At 42.8% G+C, this 15,488-nt stretch overlaps 1 protein-coding gene across 1 annotated transcript in view; it reads right to left on the reverse strand.

Moving 5' to 3' along the window:
* LOC128657192 (zinc finger protein 432-like) overlaps positions 1–15,488 on the reverse strand; it is a 219,487-nt gene that overhangs the window by 58,589 nt on the left and 145,410 nt on the right. The window contains exons 8-9 of the mRNA XM_053711443.1: positions 10,446–10,553; positions 5,298–5,411 (exon numbers count right to left, since the gene is read on the reverse strand). Of these exons, the coding sequence (XP_053567418.1) occupies positions 5,298–5,411; positions 10,446–10,553 (222 nt within the window). The remainder of the gene's footprint in view (positions 1–5,297; positions 5,412–10,445; positions 10,554–15,488) is intronic.

Genomic DNA, 15,488 nt, shown 5'->3' on the forward strand with positions numbered 1-15,488 from the left:
AGTTACAGGCTTTCTGGCCTGAACAAGAGTATCAATAACAGAATCTGAGAACCCTCGCTTCGATAAGATCAAGCGTTCAATCTCCAAGCAGTCAGCTGGAGTGAGACCAGATTCGGATGTTCGAACGGACCTTGAACAAGAAGGTCTCGTCTCAAAGGTAGCTTCCATGGTGGAGCCGATGACATATTCACCAGATCTGCATACCAAGTCCTGCGTGGCCACGCAGGAGCTATCAAGATCACCGACGCCCTCTCCTGATTGATCCTGGCTACCAGCCTGGGGATGAGAGGAAACGGCGGGAATACATAAGCTAGTTTGAAGGTCCAAGGTGCTACTAGTGCATCTACTAGAGTCGCCTTGGGATCCCTGGATCTGGACCCGTAGCACGGAACTTTGAAGTTCTGACGAGAGGCCATCAGATCCATGTCTGGAATGCCCCACAGTTGAGTGATTTGGGCAAAGATTTCCGGATGGAGTTCCCACTCCCCCGGATGCAATGTCTGACGACTCAGAAAATCCGCTTCCCAATTTTCCACTCCTGGGATGTGGATTGCAGACAGGTGGCAGGAGTGAGTCTCCGCCCATTGAATGATTTTGGTCACTTCTTCCATCGCCAGGGAACTCCTTGTTCCCCCCTGATGGTTGATGTACGCAACAGATGTCATGTTGTCTGATTGAAACCGTATGAACTTGGCCCTCGCTAGCTGAGGCCAAGCCTTGAGAGCATTGAATATCGCTCTCAGTTCCAGAATATTTATCGGTAGAAGAGATTCTTCCCGAGACCAAAGACCCTGAGCTTTCAGGGATCCCCAGACCGCGCCCCAGCCCATCAGACTGGCGTCGGTCGTGACAATGACCCACTCTGGTCTGCGGAAGGTCATCCCTTGTGACAGGTTGTCCAGGGACAGCCACCAACGGAGTGAGTCTCTGGTCCTCTGATTTACTTGTATCCTCGGAGACAAGTCTGTATAGTCCCCATTCCACTGACTGAGCATGCACAGTTGTAATGGTCTTAGATGAATGCGCGCAAAAGGAACTATGTCCATTGCCGCTACCATCAAACCTATCACTTCCATGCACTGCGCTATGGAAGGAAGAGGAACGGAATGAAGTATCCGACAAGAGTCTAGAAGTTTTGTTTTTCTGGCCTCTGTCAGAAAAATCCTCATTTCTAAGGAGTCTATTATTGTTCCCAAGAAGGGAACCCTTGTTGACGGAGATAGAGAACTCTTTTCCACGTTCACTTTCCATCCGTGAGATCTGAGAAAGGCCAGGACGATGTCCGTGTGAGCCTTTGCTTGAGGAAGGGACGACGCTTGAATCAGAATGTCGTCCAAGTAAGGTACTACAGCAATGCCCCTTGGTCTTAGCACCGCTAGAAGGGACCCTAGTACCTTTGTGAAAATCCTTGGAGCAGTGGCTAATCCGAAAGGAAGCGCCACGAACTGGTAATGCTTGTCCAGGAATGCGAACCTTAGGAACCGATGATGTTCCTTGTGGATAGGAATATGTAGATACGCATCCTTTAAATCCACCGTGGTCATGAATTGACCTTCCTGGATGGAAGGAAGAATTGTTCGAATGGTTTCCATTTTGAACGATGGAACCTTGAGAAACTTGTTTAAGATCTTGAGATCTAAGATTGGTCTGAACGTTCCCTCTTTTTTGGGAACTATGAACAGATTGGAGTAGAACCCCATCCCTTGTTCTCCTAATGGAACAGGATGAATCACTCCCATTTTTAACAGGTCTTCTACACAATGTAAGAATGCCTGTCTTTTTATGTGGTCTGAAGACAACTGAGACCTGTGGAACCTCCCCCTTGGGGGAAGCCCCTTGAATTCCAGAAGATAACCTTGGGAGACTATTTCTAGTGCCCAAGGATCCAGAACATCTCTTGCCCAAGCCTGAGCGAAGAGAGAGAGTCTGCCCCCCACCAGATCCGGTCCCGGATCGGGGGCCAACATTTCATGCTGTCTTGGTAGCAGTGGCAGGTTTCTTGGCCTGCTTTCCCTTGTTCCAGCCTTGCATTGGTCTCCAAGCTTGCTTGGCTTGAGAAGTATTACCCTCTTGCTTAGAGGACGTAGCACTTTGGGCTGGTCCGTTTCTACGAAAGGGACGAAAATTAGGTTTATTTTTGGCCTTGAAAGGCCGATCCTGAGGAAGGGCGTGGCCCTTACCCCCAGTGATATCAGAGATAATCTCTTTCAAGTCAGGGCCAAACAGCGTTTTCCCCTTGAAAGGAATGTTAAGTAGTTTGTTCTTGGAAGACGCATCCGCTGACCAAGATTTCAACCAAAGCGCTCTGCGCGCCACAATAGCAAACCCAGAATTCTTAGCCGCTAACCTAGCCAATTGCAAAGTGGCGTCTAGGGTGAAAGAATTAGCCAATTTGAGAGCATTGATTCTGTCCATAATCTCCTCATAAGGGGGAGAATCACTATCGACCGCCTTTACCAGCTCATCGAACCAGAAACACGCGGCTGTAGCGACAGGGACAATGCATGAAATTGGTTGTAGAAGGTAACCCTGCTGAACAAACATCTTTTTAAGTAAACCTTCTAATTTTCTATCCATAGGATCTTTGAAAGCACAACTATCTTCTATGGGTATAGTGGTGCGTTTGTTTAAAGTGGAAACCGCTCCCTCGACCTTGGGGACTGTCTGCCATAAGTCCTTTCTGGGGTCGACCATAGGAAACAATTTTTTAAATATGGGGGGAGGGACGAAAGGTATACCGGGCCTTTCCCATTCTTCATTTACAATGTCCGCCACCCGCTTGGGTATAGGAAAAGCTTCTGGGAGCCCCGGGACCTCTAGGAACTTGTCCATTTTACATAGTTTCTCTGGGATGACCAACTTGTCACAATCATCCAGAGTGGATAATACCTCCTTAAGCAGAGCGCGGAGATGTTCCAACTTGAATTTAAACGTAATCACATCAGGTTCAGCTTGTTGAGAAATATTCCCTGAATCTGAAATTTCTCCCTCAGACAAAACCTCCCTGGCCCCATCAGACTGGTGTAGGGGCCTTTCAGAACCATTATCATCAGCGTCGTCATGCTCTTCAGTATCTAAAACAGAGCAGTCGCGCTTACGCTGATAAGTGGGCATATTGGCTAAAATATTTTTGATAGAATTATCCATTACAGCCGTTAATTGTTGCATAGTAAGGAGTATTGGCGCGCTAGATGTACTAGGGGCCTCCTGAGTGGGCAAGACTCGTGTAGACGAAGGAGGGAATGATGCAGTACCATGCTTACTCCCCTCACTTGAGGAATCATCTTGGGCATCATTGTCATTGTCACATAAATCACATTTATTTAAATGAGAAGGAACTCTGGCTTCCCCACATTCAGAACACAGTCTATCTGGTAGTTCAGACATGTTAAACAGGCATAAACTTGATAACAAAGTACAAAAAACGTTTTAAAATAAAACCGTTACTGTCACTTTAAATTTTAAACTGAACACACTTTATTACTGCAATTGCGAAAAAATATGAAGGAATTGTTCAAAATTCACCAAAATTTCACCACAGTGTCTTAAAGCCTTAAAAGTATTGCACACCAAATTTGGAAGCTTTAACCCTTAAAATAACGGAACCGGAGCCGTTTTTAACTTTAACCCCTTTACAGTCCCTGGTATCTGCTTTGCTGAGACCCAACCAAGCCCAAAGGGGAATACGATACCAAATGACGCCTTCAGAAAGTCTTTTCTATGTATCAGAGCTCCTCACACATGCGACTGCATGTCATGCCTCTCAAAAACAAGTGCGCAACACCGGCGCGAAAATGAGGCTCTGTCTATGATTTGGGAAAGCCCCTAAGAATAAGGTGTCTAAAACAGTGCCTGCCGATATAATCTTATCAAAATACCCAGATTAAATGATTCCTCAAGGCTAAATATGTGTTAATATTGAATCGATTTAGCCCAGAAAAAGTCTACAGTCTTAATAAGCCCTTGTGAAGCCCTTATTTACTATCTTAATAAACATGGCTTACCGGATCCCATAGGGAAAATGACAGCTTCCAGCATTACATCGTCTTGTTAGAATGTGTCATACCTCAAGCAGCAAAAGACTGCTCACTGTTCCCCCAACTGAAGTTAATTCCTCTCAACAGTCCTGTGTGGAACAGCCATGGATTTTAGTAACGGTTGCTAAAATCATTTTCCTCATACAAACAGAAATCTTCATCTCTTTTCTGTTTCAGAGTAAATAGTACATACCAGCACTATTTTAAAATAACAAACTCTTGATTGAATAATAAAAACTACAGTTAAACACTAAAAAACTCTAAGCCATCTCCGTGGAGATGTTGCCTGTACAACGGCAAAGAGAATGACTGGGGTAGGCGGAGCCTAGGAGGGATCATGTGACCAGCTTTGCTGGGCTCTTTGCCATTTCCTGTTGGGGAAGAGAATATCCCACAAGTAAGGATGACGCCGTGGACCGGACACACCTATGTTGGAGAAAGAACAATTTGTGGTTTCAAGTCTATTTAACGAGGCTGACATTTAGTTAGTGCACCCTATACTTAGAATGGATAGAGCAGGGTGTGCTACTCTCGCTCATGTTACATTGGCAAGGGAAGTGCATTACAAAATAGCACTGGGAAAATTAGTGCATTAAACCTTTCATGATTCAGATAGAGAGTGACATTTTATACAACTTTCTAATTTACTTCTCGTACCAAGAGAATGAAGCAAATGCTGTTATCTTTTGTTGAAGGAGCAGCAAAGCACTACTGGGAGCTAGCTGTACACATCTAGTGAGCCAATGACAAGAGGCATATCTGTGAAGGCACCAAACATCAGCTAACTAACTAGAAGTGCATTGCTGCCCCTGAGCCTACCTAGGTATACTTTTATACAAAGGATACCAAGAGAACACAGAAAATTAGATAATAGAAGTAAATTGGAAAGTTGTTTTAAATTGTATCCTCTATCCGAAGCACAAAAGTTTAAGTTTGACTTTACTGTCCCATTAACGCTTGATCATATGCGCAATAAAACATGCCTATAATATATTAAAATAAAGTATTTCACTAATAGTTATATATATTTAGTACAAAATATAACTTAATTACATGAGACAAAATGTCTCCATCACAGAATATTCCCTTTACTTAACCTTTTAATGACAGATGTACACTTTACGTCCATGGTCGTTAAGGGTTTAACTTGCCCAGCTTTGCCATCAGTGATAAAGCTGTGCTAGGACTGCATGCCGGAGGCAAGACCTGCACTATATCTAGCGAATGTTTGAGGGTAATGTGTTAATTAGCACTAATCACCTGTAGCCGTATTTATAGGAACTTCATCCTCCTCAGTCTTCACGTGATCACACACATACGGTTCGCCTACGTTTTCAACCGTTGAGCCATCTGAAGGCGTCACATCCATACGGCCTATAAAATAAGAATTACATGCATATGTGTAAGTTGTTTGTAGTACTCGTGGGATGTATCAATTTCTCTCTCATTATATATAAATAAAAATCATGTGATGACCAAAAATTGCTATGTGCACACAAGAGAATTATTTAGTAGACTATTACACTTACTATGCACACTTACCTATAGCTCACATACCTCACACACAATATATGTGCACATTTAACTGTAACTCACATATCTCACACACAATATATGTGCACAGTCACCTGTAACCCACGTACCTCATACACAAAATATACGTGCACACTCACCTGTAACCTACATATCTCACACACAATATACGTGCACACTCACCTGTAACCTACATATCTCACACACAATATATGTGCACACTCACCTGTAACCTATATATCTCACACACAATATACGTGCACACTCACCTGTAACCTACATATCTCACACACAATATATGTGCACACTCACCTGTAACCTACATATCTAGTTATTCTAACTTTACCATAAAAAAAGATTATTTCCCAGGCAATAGCACCAACTTTGCACATTCTGTTCCTTTTCTCTCTTTTTTTTTACCGTAATCCTCTATATTCCAGTATAAAAATACACCATGAACTAAACAAGCGTTAAACTCATTGTGTTATCTGTGCTTATAAACCAGACAGTAAACTACAAGGGGGAACAGTAAGTAACTGTGTGCACAGCCCCGGCAGACTCTCACGTATTACTACTCACCGGCAGGGAGGGAGAGCAGTAAGTAACTGTGTGCACAGCCCCAGCAGACTCTCACGTATTACTACTCACCTGCAGGGAGGGAGAGCAGTAAGTAACTGTGTGCACAGCCCCGGCAGACTCTCACATATTACTACTCACCGGCAGGGAGGGAGAGCAGTAAGTAACTGTGTGCACAGCCCCGGCAGACTCTCACGTATTACTACTCACCGGCAGGGAGGGAGAGCAGTAAGTAACTGTGTGCACAGCCCCGGCAGACTCTCACGTATTACTACTCACCGGCAGGGAGGGAGAGCAGTGAGTAACTGTGTGCACAGCCCCGGCAGACTCTCACGTATTACTACTCACCGGCAGGGAGGGAGAGCAGTAAGTAACTGTGTGCACAGCCCCGGCAGACTCTCACGTATTACTACTCACCGGCAGGGAGGGAGAGCAGTAAGTAACTGTGTGCACAGCCCCGGCAGACTCTCACGTATTACTACTCACCGGCAGGGAGGGAGAGCAGTAAGTAACTGTGTGCACAGCCCCGGCAGACTCTCACGTATTACTACTCACCGGCAGGGAGGGAGAGCAGTAAGTAACTGTGTGCACAGCCCCGGCAGACTCTCACGTATTACTACTCACCGGCAGGGAGGGAGAGCAGTAACTGTGTGCACAGCCCCGGCAGACTCTCACGTATTACTACTCACTGGCAGGGAGGGAGAGCAGTAAGTAACTGTGTGCACAGCCCCGGCAGACTCTCACGTATTACTACTCACCAGCAGATTTTATTATAAAACAGTGGGCGCTTAAAGCAGGAGATTCAGTAGATATGCAAAACAAATATAATTACCTCTGTAGAGAATAGATCAAACGTTGGGGAATAATATCAAATCTACTATGGTCTTAAATGGGTTAGAATATTTAAAATATTTAATGAACAGATCTAATATACTAAAATGTTTATTTGATGAACAATTCCAAAATAGCAATTAATAATCAAAATCTAAAACAATACATTCATTCCCAACTATAGTTGCTCTTTTAACCGTTCACACACTCCCTAAAACAAATACAGTCTAAATAGTTATATGAAAACAATAAATAAATGAAAGCTTAAATTCGTATCAAAACCAGAAGGTGCAATATATTTCTAAAAAAGGACTTAAAAATAATAATGTCTGTTCCTGATGGAGAGTTTATGATAAAAGTTTATACACAGTTAAATGTCTGACAGGTCCGCTACAGCAAGGTAAAGTGCCAGGTCTTAGTCTCTTTCAAAACTGATTATCCCAAGTGACAACAGCCGTCGGTCTTTTTTCACCGGCGCTGTATATAATTTGCAAAAGAGTTAGTCTGTAAGATTTAAATACTTTACGGGAATCTCCGTTATGATCCTGTGTGCTTTAAGGCTATCCGCCTTCTTACCGTGACTCCACTTGTATCTCAGCCGCTCTGCTACAAATAAACGACCGCACACCGGCGGCTTCCAAAGCTCCTACGTCACCTGGTTTCCGGAACCTCCAGGTGATTCAGACTTGCGCAAGTCTATTACTAGGTGTAGGAATACCTCTAATCCTGGTTCTGTTAACTCTCTTCAGTACACACAGTACGCGGTGAAAAATTCTCCTCCAGTCTTCGTCTATCAAATAGACTAATAGCAGAATGGCAGTTTTGTGTGGTGGCAGGGTGAATCCTCTACGCGTTTCAACCCGTGTGGGTCTTTATCAAGATACTTTACCCTGCACCTGTGCTGTCTTAAAAACCCAGCTGTAGCTCCTGATTTGTCAATTGTTCATTTCCTTCCAGCTTGTATTAAATGTGGGAATCGATACAGAGACACATGCTTAATCAATTTTAAAAACATTCCACAGTCATTCATAAACCCATTCATATAGGATATCTCAATTTCTATCTTTAATGTTAAATGCAAATAAATAGTGATATACATAATAAAATACTACTCTAAATCATAACGGAGATTCCCGTAAAGTATTTAAATCTTACAGACTAACTCTTTTGCAAATTATATACAGCGCCGGTGAAAAAAGACCGACGGCTGTTGTCACTTGGGATAATCAGTTTTGAAAGAGACTAAGACCTGGCACTTTACCTTGCTGTAGCGGACCTGTCAGACATTTTACTGTGTATAAACTTTTATCATAAACTCTCCATCAGGAACAGACCTTATTATTTTTAAGTCCTTTTTTAGAAATATATTGCACCTTCTGGTTTTGATACGAATTTAAGCTTTCATTTATTTATTGTTTTCATATAACTATTTAGACTGTATTTGTTTTAGGGAGTGTGTGAACGGTTAAAAGAGCAACTATAGTTGGGAATGAATGTATTGTTTTAGATTTTGATTATTAATTGCTATTTTGGAATTGTTCATCAAATAAACATTTTAGTATATTAGATCTGTTCATTAAATATTTTAAATATTCTAACCCATTTAAGACCATAGTAGATTTGATATTATTCCCCAACGTTTGATCTATTCTCTACAGAGGTAATTATATTTGTTTTGCATATCTACTGAATCTCCTGCTTTAAGCGCCCACTGTTTTATAATAAAATTTGTCATTTAAACTGTTACTATCCAGGAAGGTGATAGTTTCACAGTGAGGCTTTGGAGATTAGATTCAGCGCTTCACCCACACTATTGTTTCAAACTACTCACCAGCAGGGAGGGAGAGCAGTAAGTAACTGTGTGCACAGCCCCGGCAGACTCTCACGTATTACTACTCACCGGCAGGGAGGGAGAGCAGTAAGTAACTGTGTGCACAGCCCCGGCAGACTCTCACATATTACTACTCACCGGCAGGGAGGGAGAGCAGTAAGTAACTGTGTGCACAGCCCCGGCAGACTCTCACGTATTACTACTCACCGGCAGGGAGGGAGAGCAGTAAGTAACTGTGTGCACAGCCCCAGCACTCTCACGTATTACTACTCACCGGCAGGGAGGGAGAGCAGTAAGTAACTGTGTGCACAGCCCCGGCAGACTCTCACGTATTACTACTCACCGGCAGGGAGGGAGAGCAGTAAGTAACTGTGTGCACAGCCCCAGCAGAGACTCACGTATTACTACTCACCGGCAGGGAGGGAGAGCAGTAACTGTGTGCACAGCCCCGGCAGACTCTCACGTATTACTACTCACCGGCAGGGAGGGAGAGCAGTAAGTAACTGTGTGCACAGCCCCGGCAGACTCTCACGTATTACTACTCACCGGCAGGGAGGGAGAGCAGTAAGTAACGGTGTGCACAGCCCGGCAGACTCTCACGTATTACTACTCACCGGCAGGGAGGGAGAGCAGTAAGTAACTGTGTGCACAGCCCGGCAGACTCTCACGTATTACTACTCACCGGCAGGGAGGGAGAGCAGTAAGTAACTGTGTGCATAGCCCCGGCAGACTCTCACGTATTACTACTCACCGGCACGGAGGGAGAGCAGTAAGTAACTGTGTGCACAGCCCCGGCAGACTCTCACGTATTACTACTCACCGGCAGGGAGGGAGAGCAGTAAGTAACTGTGTGCACAGCCCGGCAGACTCTCACGTATTACTACTCACCGGCAGGGAGGGAGAGCAGTAAGTAACTGTGTGCACAGCCCCGGCAGACTCTCACGTATTACTACTCACCGGCAGGGAGGGAGAGCAGTAAGTAACTGTGTGCACAGCCCCGGCAGACTCTCACGTATTACTACTCACCGGCAGGGAGGGAGAGCAGTAAGTAACTGTGTGCACAGCCCCGGCAGACTCTCACGTATTACTACTCATCGGCAGGGAGGGAGAGCAGTAAGTAACTGTGTGCACAGCCCCGGCAGACTATCACGTATTACTACTCACCGGCAGGGAGGGAGAGCAGTAAGTAACTGTGTGCACAGCCCCGGCAGACTCTCACGTATTACTACTCACCGGCAGGGAGGGAGAGCAGTAACTGTGTGCACAGCCCCGGCAGACTCTCACGTATTACTACTCACCGGCAGGGAGGGAGAGCAGTAACTGTGTGCACAGCCCCGGCAGACTCTCAAGTATTACTACTCACCGGCAAGGAGGGAGAGCAGTAAGTAACTGTGCACAGCCCCGGCAGACACTCACGTATTACTACTCACCGGCAGGGAGGGAGAGCAGTAAGTAACTGTGTGCACAGCCCCGGCAGACTCTCACGTATTACTACTCACCGGCAGGGAGGGAGAGCAGTAAGTAACTGGGTGCACAGCCCCGGCAGACTCTCACGTATTACTACTCACCGGCAGGGAGGGAGAGCAGTAAGTAACTGTGTGCACAGCCCCGGCAGACTCTCACGTATTACTACTCACCGGCAGGGAGGGACCAGTGTATTTCAGTCTGATGACTATTCATGTCATCTGTCTCATCCTCTTCCTTCACATTTAATAGCCCAGTGCCCGGGTTTTCCTCTAGACGCCCTGTAATTACAGCAGGAAGTTACCTGATAGAGCACAGTACAGGGTGTAACATAAACTTATATAACAGACGTTTGTACTTTATGATTTAGTTTATTACACAATTAGTGAAAGCCTAATCATTTAGCTAATAGTAACACAATAAAAAAAATCAGGAGTGGGTTTGTGTCTGGAGCACAAATGGCAGCAGTTTTACAAGAATGCCATTCATTTACAAGAGCACTAGATGGCAGCAGTATTTCCTGCTCCAGACACCTACCCAGGTATCTTTGCAACAAAGAATATAGAAATATAAATAAAATGGAAACTTTTTTAAAATTGTATTATCTGAATTACAAAAGAAAAAAGTTGGGTTTTACATCCCTCTAAATGTTAATAAGAACCAGCATCTTGGAAAAGTGTAGTTATTTTGTATGAAACTCCTTGATCTCACACTCTCTGGTAAATGACCTTACATGAGAGAGTCTATACCAGCGCACTGAGAGGTTTTACATGAGTGATATAATAAAAGCTACACAAATAAACCTAAAGGAAGAGCTTGCTGCCTGTTTTACTTTTGTATCTGTACACAACTAACAGTTGTGGTTTGTGATATACACAATATAGGGCTAAGCAGGAGATCCTAACAGAGGTCTCTGCATGCAGTAAACCCGGGAAGCTGGATAGCTAATAACACTGTATGAGAATTAGTCTAAATTAGTGCCATTTAAAAAGGAGGAAAGGCCGGCTCAGAACTACATAAATCTGACAAATAGGAATCAGCGTGTTGTGGCAAGCAGAAAGATCAGACAGACAAGCAGGATACTAGTGACAGGAAGTACCGGCTAGACACCATCACAATATAAAAGTCAGAGACAACTTTGGGCAAAAATACAACCACAGCTCTAATAATTACTTTACCCGTATGCCCCAAGGCAGAACATACAGTGATGTGAGATGTCATCGCAGAAAATGCAGCATGTCTGCAGAAAGAACAGGATACATGCAGGAGCTGTTAGCGATTTTAACTTTTCAGCGCTGCTCCACATTAGGCTGTTCTCTTCAAACAGAGCTGTGCTCTGGCTGCACTGTCTGAGTTTTCCTGAGCAAATTTCATCCAGAGCAAAGTGCTGTTTTAAGTGAACAGTGAAATATGCAGTAGCGCTGCAAAAGAGTAGTGCATTGATTGACTGGCTCTCAGAGATTGTTTCAAACCCATCCCCTAGCCTTTAACTGTCTGCAAAGCTGTTTTTTCTGAATGTAAGACGTTTGTATGAGCAATGCACCCTTTTAATTGCTACTTCTATGTTAGACTATGTCTGCACCTATTTACAATGACATTTTAAACTACTGCACTATATTATAAAACTTTAAATATTGCTTTATTCTCCATTTAACTAATATGTTGCAATTAAACTGGCGCTTTAGTGTAACTGCCTAATTTAAAATTAAATTTGATTTAAAAATGACCTGCAGAAAATTTTTCACTAAAAAAATCTTATTGCAGAAAGTGAGAAAAAGTTCTGCCTCTGGGCCCGTATGCTTTACAGAAAGTGTCTAATTCTGAAACATGGCTTGCTGATGTTATAGCCACTAGAAAAATAGTTTTCAAGGTAAGAAACTTAAACATAAAGGGTTCAAAAATGACTATCTATTAAGGCTTCCAAGACCATAGCAAGTGCATCACTAAGGGATCCTGAACCCATTTATTTCCTTGAAATCGCAGAGACCTAAACCTTAAGTGTTCGAGCATCATGTAAACATCATGTAAAAATTCAAGCATTGCTATAACTAAGTATTTATTGTTGAAGCATTATGTTGTATCATCCAATAGGGAAAAGTTCAAGATTTGTAATAAACATTAGTTGTAGGCTTCTTATGGGTTTTCAAGAGTGTTTGAATAACCAAAGCTGAAAATATTCAACTGCTGTAAACAAATAATCTCAGTAACCAAGTGTGAACCCAGACTCTGTGGGTTTGGATGCAACAGAGCTAAATCAGCATGTCCAGTGATATTTGAAGTATCAATGGAAGTTGAAAGGTCAACCTTTGGACTAGAGGGAAACAAGGTCTGCAAGGCCAAAAGGGAAGGATTACAAAAAACGATGCCTTTTCCTTCAGGATTCTCTTTAGTAGATAAGTAATGAGAGAAAATGGTGAAAACACATAAATCAGTCTGAACTCCCACTTCTGAGACAGGACATCCACTCCTAGAAATTGAACATAAAGTAAAAGACTGAAATACTGTGGAACCTGATGATTGATACTGAAGGCCATAGATCCACTTCCAGAATACCCCACCAAACTTCTGGAGAAGTCGATTGCTGAGCTGCCATTGTGGTGGCAGCTCAACAATCGGCTAATAAATAATAAGAATATCTAGGCCAGATATCCCTGAACGTGAAAAAGTTGCCTCCAAGTAAAGGCAACTGAACAGGTAAATAGAATTGTTTATTAAACACGAAGAACCAAAATGGAAAACCACTTCTCTTGCCCCTAGTCTGGGATTGAGAATCTCAATCTAGAAAATGAAAAGGAACCTTACCTAGAGCAGAAACTGATGTAAAGTGAGACACCTGCCTGTGAATATAGGCAGGATTTAGAGTTGCAAATGAAACACACACTTGTATAGGACAGGTCTGTTCAGTGTAATAATATGACTGGCGAGAGAACTAACTAGATGTGTTCAGTTAGCTGCCAGTGTTTCTTCAGCAAAGGAAAACAAGAGAATGAAGTAAATTTGATAATAGAAGTAAACTTGAATGATAATTAAAATTGTATGTTCTTTCCAAATAAAGAAAGAACATTTTGGGGTTTCCTGTTCCTTTAAACCAAAATAGAGCCTTGATTTTTTATTTTATTTTTATTTATCAATTCTATAAATATTTATTTAGTAGACAACCCAAGGTATTGATCTAGGCCCATTTTTGTATATTTCATGCCACCGCTTGGCCACATAATGCAATCATATTAAAAAAAGTAGTGAACCCTAATGTGCATTACGCATATTTTACATTCCTAGGTTCTTCACCTAGAAAATAATGTACTTTTTTATTATTAAAACATAATTTATGCTTACCTGATAAATTTATTTCTCTTGTGATGTATCGAGTCCACGGATTCATCCTTACTTGTGGGATATTCTCCTTCCCTACAGGAAGTGGCAGAGAGAGCACCCACAGCAGAACTGTCTATATAGCTCCCCCCTTAGCTCCACCCCCCAGTCATTCGACCGAAGGCTAGGAAGAAAAAGGAGAAACCATAGGGTGCAGTGGTGACTGAAAGTTTAAAAATAAAAATATATATGCCTGTCTTAAATAAACAGGGCGGGCCGTGGACTTGATACATCACAAGAGAAATAAATTTATCAGGTAAGCATAAATTATGTTTTCTCTTGTAAGATGCATCGAGTCCACGGATTCATCCTTACTTGTGGGATACCAATACCAAAGCTTTAGGACATGGATGAAGGGAGGGACAAGACAGGGACCTTAAATGGAAGGCACCACTGCTTGTAGAACCTGTCTCCCAAAAATAGCCTCCGAAGAAGCAAAAGTATCAAATTTGGAAAATTTGGAAAAAGTATGAAGCGAAGACCAAGTCGCCGCCTTACAAATCTGTTCAACAGAAGCCTCATTTTTAAAAGCCCATGTGGAAGCCACAGCTCTAGTAGAGTGAGCAGTAATTATTTCAGGAGGTTGCTGTCCAGCAGTCTCATAGGCCAAACGGATGATTCTTTTCAGCCAAATGGAAAGAGAGGTAGCCGTAGCCTTTTGGCCTCTCCACTTACCAGAATAAACAACAAACAATGAAGATGTTTGACGGAAATCTTTGGTTGCTTGTAAGTAGAACTTTAAAGCACGAACCACATCAAGATTGTGCAACAGACGTTCCTTCTTTGATGAAGGATTAGGACACAGAGAAGGAACAACAATCTCTTGATTGATATTCTTATTAGAAACAACCTTAGGAAGAAAATCAGGTTTGGTACGCAAAACCACCTTATCTGCATGGAAAATAAGATAAGGGGAATCACACTGTAAAGCAGATAGCTCAGAAACTCTTCGAGCCAAAGAGATAGCAACTAAGAACAAAACTTTCCAAGATAGAAGCTTAATATCTATGGAATGCATAGGTTCAAACGGAACCCCTTGAAGAACTCTAAGGACTAAGTTTAGGCTCCAAGGCGGAGCAACAGGCTTAAATACAGGCTTAATTCTGACCAAAGCCTGACTAAAAGTTTGAACGTCTGGAACATCTGCCAGACGTTTGTGTAGTAGAATAGACAAAGCAGATATTTGTCCTCTTAGAGAACTAGCTGATAATCCCTTCTCCAACTTTATATAAAAGTGCCCAACCATAGCTTAGTGTCACAGAAAATAAGACTTACTTACCCCAGGACACTCATCTACATGTAGTAGAAAGCCAAACCAGTACTGAAACGAGAATCAGTAGAGGTTATGGTATATATAAGAGTATATCGTCGATCTGAAAAGGGAGGTAAGAGATGAATCTCTACGACCGATAACAGAGAACCTATGAAATAGACCCCGTAGAAGGAGATCATTGAATTCAAATAGGCAATACTCTCTTCACATCCCTCTGACATTCACTGCACTCTGAGAGGAAAACCGGGCTCCAGCCTGCTGCGAAGCGCATATCAACGTAGAATCTAGCACAAACTTACTTCACCACCTCCATGGGAGGCAAAGTTTGTAAAACTGATTTGTGGGTGTGGTGAGGGGTGTATTTATAGGCATTTTGAGGTTTGGGAAACTTTGCCCCTCCTGGTAGGAATGTATATCCCATACGTCCCATACGTCACTAGCTCATGGACTCTTGCTAATTACATGAAAGAAAGACAATATTCTAGGAATCCTAATCTTACTCCACGAGTAACCTTTGGATTCACACCAATAAAGATATTTGCGCCAAATTTTATGATAGATCTTCCTGGAG

This window comes from Bombina bombina, chromosome 4 (assembly GCF_027579735.1).
Source record: "Bombina bombina isolate aBomBom1 chromosome 4, aBomBom1.pri, whole genome shotgun sequence".
NCBI classification, from domain to species: domain Eukaryota; kingdom Metazoa; phylum Chordata; class Amphibia; order Anura; family Bombinatoridae; genus Bombina; species Bombina bombina.